We start from the raw sequence: 12,600 nt of genomic DNA, 5'->3' as shown, positions 1-12,600 counted from the left end.
GGAAGTGCGCGTTGGAATTTTTTAAAAATTATCAAATCAAACCAGAACAAAGTCTTGAGCCACCCTAATAATCACCTTAAATGTGAACCAACCTGAACTCCGACAACTTTTCTGGTGTTTTTCTTTTCTGCCCAAAACGTCACATCAGTTCAGAGAATTCCATCGATCTAATCGCACACTCTGCTGTTCTTTCCTTCTGTGGCAATCCTCGGCGCAGTGACTCTCCCCGTCCACGAAAAAAAACAAAAGATGGTCCTCTGGAACGTTCTGCGCTCGGCTGGCCGCCTCGGAACGGCCACCGGATGTTCCCGCTCGGCCGGGATTGGCCAGCTGCGTCGCAAGTACACGTACCGCAGTGGCGCCCTCAAGCCAATGCCCCACCAGATCCGGTTTGGCCTGCTGGGCATCGTGGCCACCGTGATTCCCGGACTGCTGATTGGAGCGCAAATCAGTAAAAATATCGCCAACTTTCTGGAGGAGAACGACCTGTTTGTGCCCTCGGATGACGACGACGATGATGATTAAGCGCTGGGAGGAGATTCTTTGCAGTCTGGATATTTTGCTTTTTTCTTCGTCTGCGGATCGATATTTTTAGATTTTGCTGAGGATTATTTACGGTGTAGGTCATTGTTTGATATTTTGGTTGCTGGTGTAATAATTTGATTATCTTTTTACAGATCAAAATAGGACATTTCTGTAGTAGGCTTCGATTTGACCTTATTAGGTAAGATATTTTTAGCTTCTTTCTAGGTACAACAACTTTAACGTGTGCTAGCCGTTAATGAGCCAGCTGTCAAAATCGCTGTAGCACAAATCGGCAACTTGGCAAATTAGCAAAATGCAAAGTTTCTCTTGGGCACTGCTGAGGGCGCGAAAGTGATTAATAGTCAGGACCCGGTGCCTGCGATTTCCGTTACAGTTTATATGGAATTCCAATAAGAATGTAACAGAAAAATCAGGCATCGTGTCCAGACTGTTAGTCGACGATAACCTCAACCATCCCACAGCTCAGCCCTGCTTACAAAGCGAGACCTGTAACCAATCGGCCCTGGATCCTACTTAACTGATGGAGATCTATGTTCTAAATTGTAACGAAACAAACAACGAGAAAGCTGAGGTCAAGCCAGTTATCCATTCATTCAGTCTCGAACCCTCAAGCGAACAGGTCGGATTAACAGATCCTTGCCACAGAGTTACGAAGAACTTATTAACGGTGATTACACGTTGCGAGTTGGTCAACCGTACTTAATTTTGTCTAGGCAAATGAAGTGACGACGTTTAAAGAAATGCTGTTTTTGTTAACGATGAAAGAAACTTCAGCATTTAAAAAAAATATTCAGCCCAGATTTCTTAAAATTTTAGATTACTTTCTCAGCAACACGTTCAGCACAAAACAACCCGGGCGATCGCAATCCCCACGAAGAAAAAGACGATGTTTGCGTAAATTGTGCTCAAATGTGTTATTTATTTCATCTTGATGTTTATGTGTATATATTAACTTTCTTGTTACGTCCCCCGTTCGTACTTTGATTAACCACTAGGCATTTGCAATAATTCGGTTGCGATAAACGAAACTAAAACAGAAATAATCACTTTTAAAATCGACACTAGTTGCCATTATTGCAAAACAGAACTGCAGAATTCGAAGGCTATTCAAAATTGGTTTCAAGCTAGGCTGTCCGAACTTTTTTTTTGAATTTTATTTACAGTTATCGAAATAATAGAAAGTTAAAAATATGTCCAATTGGTGCACGATTTGAAAGCAACTGTCGAGTTACTCACACGATTAGAGAAAAAAAAAGTTACCAATTAAATTATTACATGACGTTCTCTCGTAACAACAGCCTAACCGAAGTTCTAACACAGTAGTAATAAAATAATAATACAAAGAAGTGAACAAAATAAAGTCATGCTGTTAAAAACAAACAAAACCAACTACAAAATCATCCTGTTTGCTTCGAAATTTTACATCCTCTTCTTCTCGCTCGCTCGTGTTTGTGGTCTTTCTAACATTGGTGCGTTCGTATGTGTTGCGTGTGTGTGTGCTGTGAGTGTGTGTGGTGACAGTGAATTACTCCGGCGGTCGTTTGTGCGCGCTCCACCCGTGGAAGCACTTGATGAACCGCTTCGATTCCTTGTTCTTGAGCGTCAGGAACAGCTTGCGCGGCCGTTCCGGCTGCTTGATGCGCATGTGTTGGATGTAGACCTGTTGGACGGATTTTTTTGTTATTCTTTGAATCTCTTCTACTAGTTGACGAGCCTACCTGTGCCGATTTGTACGCCAGCTTGATCTCGACCTCGCTGCAGCGCGATCCCAACCACAGGAACACCTGCTCCCCGTTGTCCAAAATCATGATGTCGTCATCGGCAAGGTCGTCCTGGCAGAAATCGGAGCATTTTTCCGCCACCGTGAAGTAGCCCTTCTCGTTCGAGCAGCGGAACAGCCGGGTGTAGTTCATGTACTCGGCGTCGGTGTCGTACGGCTTGCGACCGCCCAGCGCCACCCAGAAGAAGTTCTCCGGCTCTTCGCCCTCGTGTAGGATCTGGCGAGAAGATTTCTGTTTGAGGGTCTTTTCAAAGTAAAGGTAGATAAGAACTCTTACCTGCAAGCTAACCCACGGATTGTTGAACATGTCCTCGGCGATTTCCTGAATCAGTCGGGACTCTTCGGCGGTTGTTTTCGAACCCATCCACACGTACACGATGCCCGACTCGGAGTCGTCGTCGGTTTCGAACGGCACGAACAGAATGTAACTGGAAAAGAATTCGTGAGCATTTTCATTCAACCCCACAAAAAACGCGCCCAACTTACCAGAACGCCGAGTTCAGCATCGACGCGTCCGGCTTGATCTGGATCAGCCGCGTGCAGAGCGCACTTCCGTTCGACCGCAGATGGTAGAACTCCACCGGGGATTTGCCCTCCGGCGTTTTGGGCTTCTCCCGGCGGCGCCCGTTCTTGATCATGAACTTGCCCTTGAAGTGCGACATGAACTTCAGGTTCTCCTGCTGCTGGTGGATCCGGACGACCTCCAGCTCCTCCCCGAACATGGACTTGAACTTTTTCTGCAGCGTAAAGGTGAACGTTAGCCAGCCCATGTTGCCGGCTTCGCGACCCTGCCAGAAGTACACGACGCACTGGATCTCGTCCGCTGGGGGAGGCTTGGACTTGAGCGGTTTACTGGTCGCTCCATCGACGGCGTCAGCTTCCTCCTCCTCGTCTTCGTCGTCCACCGGAAGGCAGTACCGGCATAGGAAGACGTAGCACTCGGACGTGTAGAAGATTCCTAGCTCTTCTTCGGGCAATCGGACGAACTTTTTCCCTTCCAGAACGAACGACTCCATTACGTCCAGGTCGTAGTTCCAGTCGTCGGCGAGTTGTTGCGCTTCCATCAGGGTCATGGCCGGTTGTCGTGGCATGAAGAGAGCTGCCAGGTCGGCCTTCGTTTCCTGCTTCTTGGCCCATCCGGTGAGGTCGGCTCCGGTCCGAGCCACGGATTGCGCCGTACGGGTGAAGTCCACAGCGATGATCTCCTCCCAGCCGGTGAACTTGGACTTGAAGACCTGCGTTTCGGTGCCCTCCTGGACGCGCGTGATCAACGCGTACTCTGGCCGTTCGATCATGTTGAACAGTTCCTGGGATAGCTTGATCGCGGCAGCTCGGACCAACCGCGTCGATTTCTTGCCGAACCACACGAACAGATCCAGGTAGCAGTCCAGGATGTAGACGTTCTTGCTGTTGAGGATCGAGTGGTGAAGCGTCTTGCTGGGAAGTTCGATTTGAGGCAACTCGAGATAACCCATTCCTAGTTGAATCTGGTAGAGCCGCGGTGGCACCGGAAGGAACTCCGGATCGACGTGCGTCGCAGGCTTCTCCTCCGGAGCCTGTCCGTCGGCGAATCCGAGAGCTTTCCAGAAGTCGACGCACTCGTTGCCTGCGTACTCCTGGTAGATCTCCGCCTTGTTCTTGCGCTCGTTCTTGTTGATCTTCTCCGCGATCAGGCGAGCCTTGGATTTGAGAGTATTCTTGGACTTTTGCCCGTACCACATGAAGATCTGCAGGCCTGTGTCCAGCAAAAACACGTAACCCGGATCGAGCGATTCGTGCGTAACAGGTACCGGCTCAAGATGGATGTTTGGACCGGCGTCGTGAATCCGGTACAACCGGACGATGTAAACCAGGTTCTCGATCGTGTAGAACCCGGTCGGCGTCCGGCCACCCTCAATGTACGTAACTTCCGTGTCGAACAACGCCAGAAACTCATCCGACTCGTCACCTTGCTCCTCCCGAATGGTTCTGCACCGCGCCCCCAAATAGTTCCTCAAGTTTACCGCGTGAATCGCCGCACACGCCCGCTTGTCCAGCGTCGCCTTCACCCCGATCCAGAAGAAGATCTCCCACGTCAGCTGCCCCGCGTCGTCGTGCGTTGTCTTCAGCACGATGTAGCAATCCCCTTCATAAAATTTCCCATGCGCCGCCTCCTCGATCTTGTTCGGCAAAAAGTTCTCAATCTCCCAAACGGTCAACCCAACCGCACATCCGTCCTCCTCCTCGAATATCTCCGAGTAGTCCACCGGCGGCTTCTCCAGCGTCTCGTCCCACCGCTTGGGCTTCAAGTTCTCCACCTTTCCATCGTCGTACCCGTTGGCGTTCTTCTCCTTGGCGATGTCCTGCATACCCTTGAGAATCTTGGCCGAGTCCTGTTCGGAGTCCTGGTTGCGGGCACCCCGTCGCAGTCGTAGCTTGCGCGCGATCGGATCCTTGGCGCCGTTCGCAACCTGGGCTTGGGCGGGCACGTTCGCTCCGGCAAGTCGCAGTTGGGTTTGCAGCGAAAAGTCAATGTTGTAGAAGGCGAGACCATCGCCGCGTTGCACTTCAACGGGCTTCGGGGGCATCACCAGGTCGGGGTTGTTCCGCAGGTCCAGCTGTTCCATGTCGGTGAGGAGGTGAATGGCCTCCGGGAGGGTGATCAGCTTGTTCGAGCTGAGGTTCAGCTTTTTGAGCGAGCCACAGCGGCACAGGCCTTCGGGGACCATTTCCAGCTGGTTGTTGGACGCGGAGAAGACTTCCAGGGCGCTCAGCTTGCCGATGCTGGACGGGATTCCCTCGAAATTTAGCTGGTTGTCGTTGATGTAGAGCCGGCGAAGACACTGGAGCTTGCAGAGGGTGGCCGGGAGAAAGACCAGCTGATTGCGGGACAAGTTTAGGGTCTCCAGTTTGGAGAGGTTCTCCAGGGAGGGTGAAATCTCCGTGATGACGTTGTCGTTTAGGTTGAGCCGCTTGAGGTTGAACAGATTGTAGAGGGCGTCGGGGATTTTGGACAGTGCGTTCTGGGAGAGATCCAGCTCTTGCAGGTTTGACAGACTGTCGAGGGAGGTGGGGAAATTGGCCAGCGTGCGTTGAGTGTTTCGCATTTGGATGCAGATCAGGTTCTGGAGAGAGGGTAGCTGACGCAGCTGGAACAGTTCCAACGGGTTGTCGTTCAGGATGAGGGTTTGCAGGTTGGAGAGTCGCCTGGTTTGGGGCGGTAGCGTCTCCAGTTTGTTGTTGGACAGGTCCAGGAAGAGCAGGTCGGTGAGGTTGATGAACAGCGACGGCGGAATGCTTTCGATTCTGAAAAAAAGGTCATTTGTATTACGTTTCCCAATTGCTAATTGACACAGTTAACACTAACTGATTATTGCTCAGGTTCAACACCAGCAGGCTCTTGGCCTTCTCCAGCCCCTCGGGGACCTCCTTCAGCTTGTTGTGCGACAAATCCAGCGTAGTCAGCTCCTCCAAATCGAACAGCTCGTTCGGAATCCCCGAGCTCTTGATGTTGTTCCGTCGCATGTTCAACGACCGCAGGCAGGTTAGATCCGTCAATTCCCCGTACAATTTTTCAAGCTGGTTATTCTTCATCGAAAGGTGCTCCAACTTCATCAGCCTGCCCATCTCCTCAGGAATCGTGTCGATCCCCGTCCGGTCCAGCTTGAGCCACTGCACGCCGGACATGTGCTTGATGTTCTTGGGGAACTTTCCGTCCTGCAACGAAGAACCAACATTAATTAACGCCCTTGAACTCGATACCTCATCCAAAAGGGTGTTCGGAACAATAAAGAGCAGACGTAATTGTTGCGAAACAATCTCGCATTACGCGCGTCTCACGGTCAGGAAGTTTCAACTTTCAGAATCCCCCTTCCCCGTCTTTGTTTTGCGAATGTCACTGCGCGAGACACGGCGAGTGGCGGGCGGCAGCCAAAAATAGAACAAAAGTGTGTCACCATCATTCGAAAAAATAAGTTTTCCGAATTCCTTACCCCCGCGGAGTGGGAAAACCCCACCAAAATATTATTACTCACGCTGAAATCGTTGTACGTAAAGTCGATGCCCCGGACGAACGGCAGCACACCTGTCGTGGTCATCTTGGTGCAGCAGTTTTTTTTTTCTTCAGGAATCCGTAATTTTGCTGCTGTTGTTGTTGTTGGAGCTCGCTGCTACTTTCGCTACGATTTTTGCTCCTTTGGAGCACCGTTTCCGTCCCGATTTCACTCACTTGTTGTGCGGAAGGGGGCGAACAATCATCGCAGGTAGGAATCAACACGGGAAATTAGATTAAACTAGGCGAAATTGAAGATAAAATCGTTCTTTAGCTCGACGAGGAAATTCAAGTCCCGTTCCTCCTCCACCAAATTTTTGCCATTTCTGAACACTGACAGCTCGGATTTTGACACCTGAGCAGAGAAGGGGGTTTGGAATGGGGCGTTACACCGTAATTTTGGGATTCTTTGGAAGCGGAGAAAAATGGGCAAAATAGAACTTTTTTGAATATTATATTTCTAGATTAAATTTTCAAAACAACCTGTCATTCATGTATTTCCTATGAAGATAGGACCTTTTGAAAATTTATCTAGATTTATTATCATTAGGTTAAAATAGGTTAAAATTAGAAATTATTCACTATTCTGAATGTAAAAATTTAAACAAACTTAAAATTTAATTTAAGATTTAATCTGAGATTTCAAAACCCAGAAAATTTAAAATGCTTAAATCTGAAATTAAAATTTCTAGAAATTTAACACCTAGGTATAATTAAAAAAACTAAAATTAGAACTCAAAAAAACATTTTTTAAGTTTTTAAATTCTAAAATTTTGAAATTCATGAATGTTTGAGTTTGTATTTGTAAGTTTGTGAATTGAACTCTGAATTTTAAAATTAGATTTCAAAATGTTCAAAAAATTTTAAATGAAATTTTTTGAACTTTTTAATTTTTGAATCTTAATGCATAATTTTTTTAATCAAATTTTTTTTTGAGCTTGGTTTTCTTTGTTTTGGATTTATTTTTTAAATATTTCTAGACTTTTTTCATTGATCATATAAACAAATGTAAACATTGAGTGTATCCCGCTTACTCCGATGGACATTGACATAAGGTGTGAGAGGGACTTGAAGAGGACCATAGTTGATCTATCGTAAAATTTTGGCTTTTCATTTTTTTTTTGCATTTAAGGGTGCCCGCATAGTCAATAACCATACAGTCACCATTTGTCGAGTGATTTTTACTCTCGTTTTTACTAAATGTTCTTGATTATACACCAAATAGGGTAGCATGCACAGCAACCAAGGAAGTTGTTGTCTTCTTATTCCAAAATTGACAATTTTACGAACCCAATCCTGCAGCAATCTGATTGTAAAAATAGTCAAAATTTGTTGTAAACTATTTTGTAGACTATACTTTAGGGGATGAATAAAAAATTATGTAGATAGTTCCCGTAGTTTTGAAGATACTAAAATGTCTGCAACAAAAATCTTGGTGCAAAGCTCTGGTTGATGTGCACCGTTACATGAAAAAATGTTACCAGAAATGGTTTTTAATTTTGTTTTTACCGATGTACATAAACAATGACATAAGGCAAGTATGGAGATCGGAAGGAAAGGGGTCAAGAAACAGCTTTACGAACAGCAAAACAAAGGAGAGGGAGAGTTTTCTTGGGGCTTTTCTTCACCCTCTCTGGCTTGCTTTCGCTGCCGCTGCTGCCCATTTGAAATTTTTCTTGACCGATTCCTTCCGAAGTGCATACACCGCTATAAGGTTTTCAGACCCTGTTATTGAAGTTAATACTCCACTTGCGTCAAAAGTGGAGTTTATAAGTTATTAAATGTTTGTAAAAGCTGGTTTTAGAAGCCTTAAACTATGTTTATTTCAATCACAACATTTGTTTTGCCAAGAAATCAAGTTTAACAATTATCCCATTTTTGTACCCAACCCGGGGAATGTGTCATTAACATTTTAATCGCGATTTTTTTCTTCATAATTTTCTTTTTTTGGGTTTCTCGAAAGTGGTGTAATCGCTTTGTCGCACTCCCCTCTCTTTATTCGGTTGTCGGAGTTCGCACTCGGCGGTGGCGGTGTCGGAGTCCGTTGCTTGTGATGACAGTTTTCTTCTTGCCAGCACTGTTTGTCTGTCATTCGTTTGCTTACCTCGGATCGCGACGGACCTGCGAGTTTTTCGCGAGCGATAGTGGCGTAACTTTTTTTTCTTTCCTTCTGGTAGAGGAAGACTTTTGCTGGCAAAAAATCCCGAGTGTTGTGATTTTGGTGCTGGTGCTGCTGCTGCTGCTGGAGGGGTGGCAGGGTGTGACGTTCGGAAACCTTCCCGATTCCCTCTAGCAGGAGAGTGTTGCGACGGAAATTCTCCTCCGTCGAGGATTGACCCCGGAAGCTGCTGGAAAGTCGCAGGGTCGTCCTGGGGGGTGTCATCAGCAGCAAAAAAGGGTAATCAATATCGCCTTGATTGGTATCGACGAGAAAGAAGAGCAGGGCTTTTCCGAGGGTGGCCAAATTGTCACGAAAATCTGGAAAAAGCAAGAGTGAAAAATCGCGTAAATAAAGATGATTCACTGGGTGTGAGGAAAATTACTGCTGATGGTGACGAAAAGTGTTCTCAGCTGAGGAGGGAACCTTGGTGTTGGTTTGGTGGTCTAAACATCCAAGGGGGGGCAGGTTCGAGAAGAGACCTGCTTGAGAAGAGTCAAAAGTCGTTGGCTGGTGCGTAAGGTCACCACCGCGAAAGGTTCCTTGTTATTTTGTGCTGTACTGTGTGATGCTATTTTCGTAAGTCGCACGTAGAGAAGGTGAAACGAGGCAGAGTTCTTTGTTTGGATTAAGTTTTGTTTGAATAGCCGGAAGTGTTTGGTGTGTGTTCTGCATTCTTCGGTGTGTGCGGAGAGGAAAACAAGTGAGATCTCTTCTCGGGCTTTGAAGAGGTGCCGACCTAAGCGTCATTCTTCATCACCAACACAAAAAGCTAAGAAGAGGCCGAAATGGATCGGTCCAAGGATACAGAACCGGACGAGAATGGCGAGCTTGACCCGAGGATTCAGGTAAATAGACTACACACAATAGACGACATTACTATAAGTTTACTTTACATTTGTACAAAGTGTAAAATTGCTAACAAAAAATTCTCACCAGTCGTTTAACATGGTTGAGTTTTATGAACATTTCTTTCGTGTTAAAGTTTATTTGATCAAAATAAGAACTAAGTTAAATTTATTTTAAAATAATTCTTAGTAACGAGATGTGCAAAAATTCTGCGAATAATAAATGTATCATAAAACAATTCAATAAAATGAAAGCCACAAACGAAGCGAACCATTTGCCCGTCCTCGTGCATGAATTAAATACCGTTTACATACTGCAATACTGACCACTGTGGCCTGTTCTTAATGAAGACAGGGGACGTTTTTTGTGGACGGACGTTGCCTCGTGACATGCGGTATTCTAAGTTGATGCAACACCAACAACAATTTTATTAATAAAATATTCGCGTTAACAAGATAGTGGTGCGCCGATGCAAACAACAATAAACTGTCATCCCATCAGTCCTTGCACTGCTCGTTGAAGAATGAGTAGCTCAGCTCATGCTGAGTTGCAGCCTTTGTCCCCCCCGCCTATCAAACAAAATTACGCTTCAAGTTATTTTCCGTACGCCGCACGAGCATCTTCCCTCGCGACGTACTCACGACGTCGATCCCAAAGTGTTTGGATAATGACGCCAACGATGACGGCGAAACGTTATTGAATGAATGCTTTGCCCTGAATTTACGCGCCAAATTGACGTCTGCGAACGAACCTTCACACCAGTGTGCCAAACGACCGAATTTGAGGGGGTCTAAATCGCTTCTTACATCACCCAGGTCGACTCGATTGCAGGTCAGCTTAGGGTGATCTTTCTGTGCCAAGATGCTAGTTTTGAGTAGATTGAAATAACGCTACTCGAATCATTGCTACAGTCTCAACAAGTCACCCTAGCGATCTCAACTTGCACCTCACATTCGCCACTATTAAGCCAAGATCGTGGAGAGGATACCTCGCATTACTATAAATCGCATCGTTCGTGATCGCTCAAGGTTCTAAGAGTTCCTCTGGCATCGCGCGTGGTTCGCAAAAACCAGAATGAACGAAGCATGAATCAATCAAATCTTTGCTTAATGACGGAGGAGCCTCCGGTCGAAAATAATGACTTGCAAACAATTTTCATACGCTTTTTGTGTAATACAAAAATACATGAGCAGCAAATCGCTCAGCTCGAAGTTCGCTTTGAGGGAAATAATCCCACTTAATTCAACCCCCCAAAAATGTCAAAAGTCATGCTCCCGCTCTCCAATGGAAACCGGCAGCTCCCTCAAATCCGTGAATAGCCCCCCGGGACCTGTGTAGTTGACCTCTTTTGACCGAATGGGTTGAAAGACGAAAAAAGCGCCCCGAACTCTTTCCACTTGAACGTGAAGCAGCTGGAATCTGCCTTGGCCATCGACAACAGCAGCATCGAGACAAGAAAACCGGTTTTGTAACATACCAAGCCCATCGTGGCTCAACCAACCAGAGTGGTGGACGGACTCTGGTTTGTTATTATTGTTGCTGCTGCGTCGGTTGTTGTTGTGTTTTGCCTCATATCACCGGACCGACCAACGCGCAGAGAAGTAAGCAGCTAAGAATAGCTCAAAAGTTGCTCCCCCCAAGATCTACACGGCTGGGAGGTCTAGGCATTCGCAGAAGGGCTTTGCTAGAAACTTGGACGAGATGATGGATCTGCTGCCCTGGGATGACATTAATCTGGCTGAATAGACGAACTGGTTGTTTGGAAATAAGGTTGAAGGAAGAGGGTTTTAAAAAGAGTGGGTTCTCATCGAACATTTCCGTACCCAAGCTTTGGGTGATTTTCTAAAACCTGTTTTTATGCGACGCAGACGTGGGACGTGAACAGCGTGAGATTTTTAAAATTGCGCAGATAAAAATTGTGGAGAATCTATTTTAAGAATCTTTTATCATTGAGAAGTGTTTCTTTGATTGTAGGTGCATATACAAAAAAATGGTCACACATATTTTAAGAACTTATTTTTAAATTTTGAAAATAAGAAGCCCGTACCGAGAGAGGAGCAGCCATATTGGCTTCGGTCGTGTTGTCTTTCGTCGCGTATAATTTGAAGAAATTTTCGCTGAATTTGTCGTTTTCGTGAACTGAAAATAAGTGCAATCGGCAGAATAAGTGATAAGCTATTCGGGGAAAGTGGAGTTTTCTCAAATATTCCGGTTTTTATGTGGTTTTTCTGTGATTTAGTTTTGCGGAGTTGCCTATTTCTGCGATGTTTTTTTTTCTTCTCACAGAATTGAGAGAGGGAAGCGTGCGTGTGGTACTCTCTTTGGTGTGAAGATGACCAACCGTTACAGTGGTATTAGTGTTCAGCTCTCAGACACCAGAGGTGTGCTCTGTGCTTGTGTATGCTTTGAGGTGGGAGAGAGTGATGATAGGTTGATGGTCGCGAATTGTAAATGTGTGTGGGTATTAAGAAACATCAGCCTACTGCGATAATTGTGTGATGTGCATGTGTATTTGCTGCTGCTGTTTGTGGTGTCACCGTGGTTTGGGGGTGGTGTGGTGCAGCACCCACTACAGCGCCAGCGGTGGGAGAGATTTGCTGTCAGTGTATTTTTTTTCATTCCCTTCCGCTGCATGCTGGGCAAAGGATTCGTGCTCCACGGAACCGTCGGTGTTTTGGAGGCCGCGGTGCACCGGGTTGTGTAGGTGGCGATTGACTGCTGTATGCTGTAGGGACTATAGTCGAACGGAGGGAGCATCGGGTCGGATGTTGAATACACGGAGCAGTAAGACCGACGACAAACGGATTTGTGCGGTGCTGCAATCGTTGGGCGGTGTGGTCGGGTTGCACCTGATTTCGATGCTGCGGCGGCGGAGCAGTCTCCAGTCTTCAAGATCCCGGTGAGTTCGTTCCTTGATGACATCTCAAGCGTGTGTGTGTGTGTGTTAAAGAATGAATCATGAGTGTGAGAGTAAAAACCATTTGCGAGTGAGATTTTTTTTTCGCGAATTAATTTTCTCCTTGGCACGAACTTCTACCCAATTTAGGGTACTTTGTTATTTCTTATTTTTGCAGTACAGGCTGTTTTCATTATATTGATGCCTTTCAAAAATAATTACAAGTCTAATTTAATAATCTTTCTCACTATAATGTTGAAGTCTAAAAATGTAAATTAGTTTATGTGTGTATGAGAGTGTGAATGAGTTTTTCTTTGTTCTTTTTTCAGCCCAATATATTC

The 12,600-nt window shown here is 46.0% G+C and overlaps 3 protein-coding genes across 5 annotated transcripts in view; 2 read left to right on the top strand and 1 right to left on the bottom strand.

Moving 5' to 3' along the window:
- Positions 1-141: 141 nt before the first annotated feature.
- Positions 142-1,412, top strand: LOC120432666 (essential MCU regulator, mitochondrial). Of its 2 annotated transcripts, XM_052708863.1 has the most exons (3): positions 142-617; positions 678-724; positions 1,363-1,412. In XM_052708863.1, exon 1 carries the CDS (start codon positions 250-252, stop codon positions 523-525), a length of 276 nt encoding a protein of 91 aa, XP_052564823.1. In that variant the 5' UTR covers positions 142-249; the 3' UTR covers positions 526-617; positions 678-724; positions 1,363-1,412. The 2 variants fall into 2 exon arrangements, with proteins under 2 accessions (XP_052564823.1, XP_052564822.1); XM_052708862.1 differs by having other exon boundaries at positions 678-1,412.
- Positions 1,413-1,893: 481 nt separating this feature from the next.
- LOC120432664 (protein flightless-1) lies at positions 1,894-6,694 on the bottom strand. Its single transcript, XM_039597910.2, has 6 exons — positions 6,340-6,694; positions 5,673-6,022; positions 2,813-5,611; positions 2,604-2,754; positions 2,265-2,543; positions 1,894-2,206 (listed from the first exon to the last, which is right to left on the bottom strand). The coding sequence occupies exons 1-6, from the start codon at positions 6,400-6,402 to the stop codon at positions 2,072-2,074; spliced, it is 3,777 nt and encodes a 1,258-aa protein (XP_039453844.1). The 5' UTR covers positions 6,403-6,694; the 3' UTR covers positions 1,894-2,071.
- Positions 6,695-8,439: 1,745 nt separating this feature from the next.
- The window catches only part of LOC120432665 (SH3 domain-binding protein 5 homolog), an 84,506-nt gene continuing 80,345 nt past the window's right edge, over positions 8,440-12,600 (top strand). The window contains exons 1-2 of one of the 2 annotated variants that reach the window (XM_039597914.2): positions 8,440-8,754; positions 9,109-9,362. In XM_039597914.2, coding sequence (XP_039453848.1) covers positions 9,303-9,362 — 60 coding nt within the window. In that variant the 5' untranslated portion in view covers positions 8,440-8,754; positions 9,109-9,302. Of the gene's footprint in view, positions 8,755-8,791; positions 9,363-12,600 lie in introns of both variants that reach the window. The other variant, XM_039597912.2, reaches the window with a different exon arrangement.

Source organism: Culex pipiens, chromosome 2 (assembly GCF_016801865.2).
Source record: "Culex pipiens pallens isolate TS chromosome 2, TS_CPP_V2, whole genome shotgun sequence".
Classification (NCBI taxonomy): Eukaryota; Metazoa; Arthropoda; class Insecta; order Diptera; family Culicidae; genus Culex; species Culex pipiens.
Note: the sequence above shows the minus strand (reverse complement) of the source record. Positions and strands in the feature narration are given on the sequence as shown.